This window comes from Trypanosoma conorhini, assembly GCF_003719485.1.
Source record: "Trypanosoma conorhini strain 025E chromosome Unknown Tco_14.4_contig_01293, whole genome shotgun sequence".
Lineage (NCBI taxonomy): Eukaryota > Euglenozoa > Kinetoplastea > Trypanosomatida > Trypanosomatidae > Trypanosoma > Trypanosoma conorhini.
Genome location: NW_021705388.1, coordinates 1 through 1,483, shown reverse-complemented (window position 1 = coordinate 1,483; position 1,483 = coordinate 1). Strand labels below are relative to the sequence as shown.

Here is a 1,483-nt window from a genome sequence, read left to right as displayed (position 1 = left end):
GTGCCCCTGACATCGCCCTCCTCCAGCGGGCGGTTGTACAGCAGGACGTTGCTCACCGTCACGCGGTGGCCGTCCCCTGCAGCCTTCGCGCCGTCCCCGCCAACGTAGAAGTGCGACATCGTGCCCCTCTTCAACAGAGGGCCGTCAGAGCTCCTTTCGAAAATCGTTTCCCCGTCGACGTCCACACGCCAATTGCCGAGGTCACGCATTCGCAGCGCCACCTGGTACGTCTTGTCCTTCTCCCACGCACCGCCTGCCACCTCCGGGCCCTTGCCGTTCACCGTCAGCGCCCACTTCTTGTCGCTCGTGTACGACAGGCCAAAGAGCACAGTGCCGTTTGCGTCACTCATCCTCGCGCCCATCAACGGGATGGGGCGGCCGTCCGCCCCCGGCACCGCGTGGATGGCCACCGTCGCCGCGAGCGTGAACTTGTTTCTGGCGAAGCCGTACAGCTGGTGCTCCCCCTGCTTCCCCACAGGCCACTCCGCCCCCGCTCCGGCGCCGCTGAACGTCACGCCGTTGGGGACCCTTCCCTCCCCCTGCGTCACCGTGGCGTTCGCGCCGCGGTACTCGTCCACCCACGCGCGCCCAGCCGATTTACCGGACAAAAAGCCAACCAGCCCTTTCGTGGGAATGGGGCCGTTGCACATGCCCCTCGTCCGCGGGTCGACGCCGCCACTGGGAGCGCAGCTTTGCAAGGCGGCGTCCATGTCCTTCCAGGTCTTCACCACTTCTTTGATCTGCTCCAGCTGCGTGGCCAGGCTCAGAGATACGAGGCCGTAAGAGTCATCATCGCCATTCTTCTTCTCGTACAGTGCAATCAACTCCTCCGACGCACCGCTTTTGTACAACAGGGAACTGGCTGCGGCGTCATCTGCTTCACGAGACGCCGGCCCAACGTCATGCACGCGGGCATTGTCGGCCACCCGAAGGTGCAGACGGCCTTTTTCTTTGCCTGCGTCCCCTGAGTACACCGGCGTGGTGAGGAGCAGCACCTCTTTTCCCTCGATGCTTGCGGTGATGAAGCCGCTCTGGGCGCCGTCCCCTCCCTGGCGCTTCGGCGAGGCGCCCCACACGCGGGAAATCGGCTCACCCACTTGAGACCAGATTTTCCCGGCCGCGGTGGACTCGTACACCTTGTAGTAGCCGTCCTCGCAGGAGGCGAGCATGAGGAGTTTCTTTTCGTCTCCGCCCCACTCCACGATCGACGGGTTCCTGCAGCCCGCACCGGTCGTACGGGACGAAAGCTCCCACTTCCTCTTTGAGGGCGTGTAGCGCATGACCAGCAAGACGCTCTTTCCATCCGTTTTGATGGCCTGCATGGGGAACACAAGCGTGCCGTCCTTCAGCACAACACCCGAGCCCCCGCCGCCAGACAACTCAGTAAATGAGTTATGGAGCCCCATAGATGCGGTATCCAACGCATGCGTCTGATTCCACACAACTTTCTCCTCTGCGGCATCGGCTCCAGTCACAGTTCCCT

The 1,483-nt window shown here is 63.3% G+C and overlaps 1 protein-coding gene across 1 annotated transcript in view; it reads right to left on the bottom strand.

Moving 5' to 3' along the window:
• Tco025E_09798 (trans-sialidase) overlaps nucleotides 1-1,483 on the bottom strand; it is a gene marked incomplete at both ends in the record, with an annotated part of 1,634 nt that extends 151 nt beyond the window's left edge. Inside the window, one exon of the mRNA XM_029376605.1 lies at nucleotides 1-1,483. This exon is cut by the window's left edge and continues 151 nt beyond it. Coding sequence (XP_029223277.1) covers nucleotides 1-1,483 — 1,483 coding nt within the window.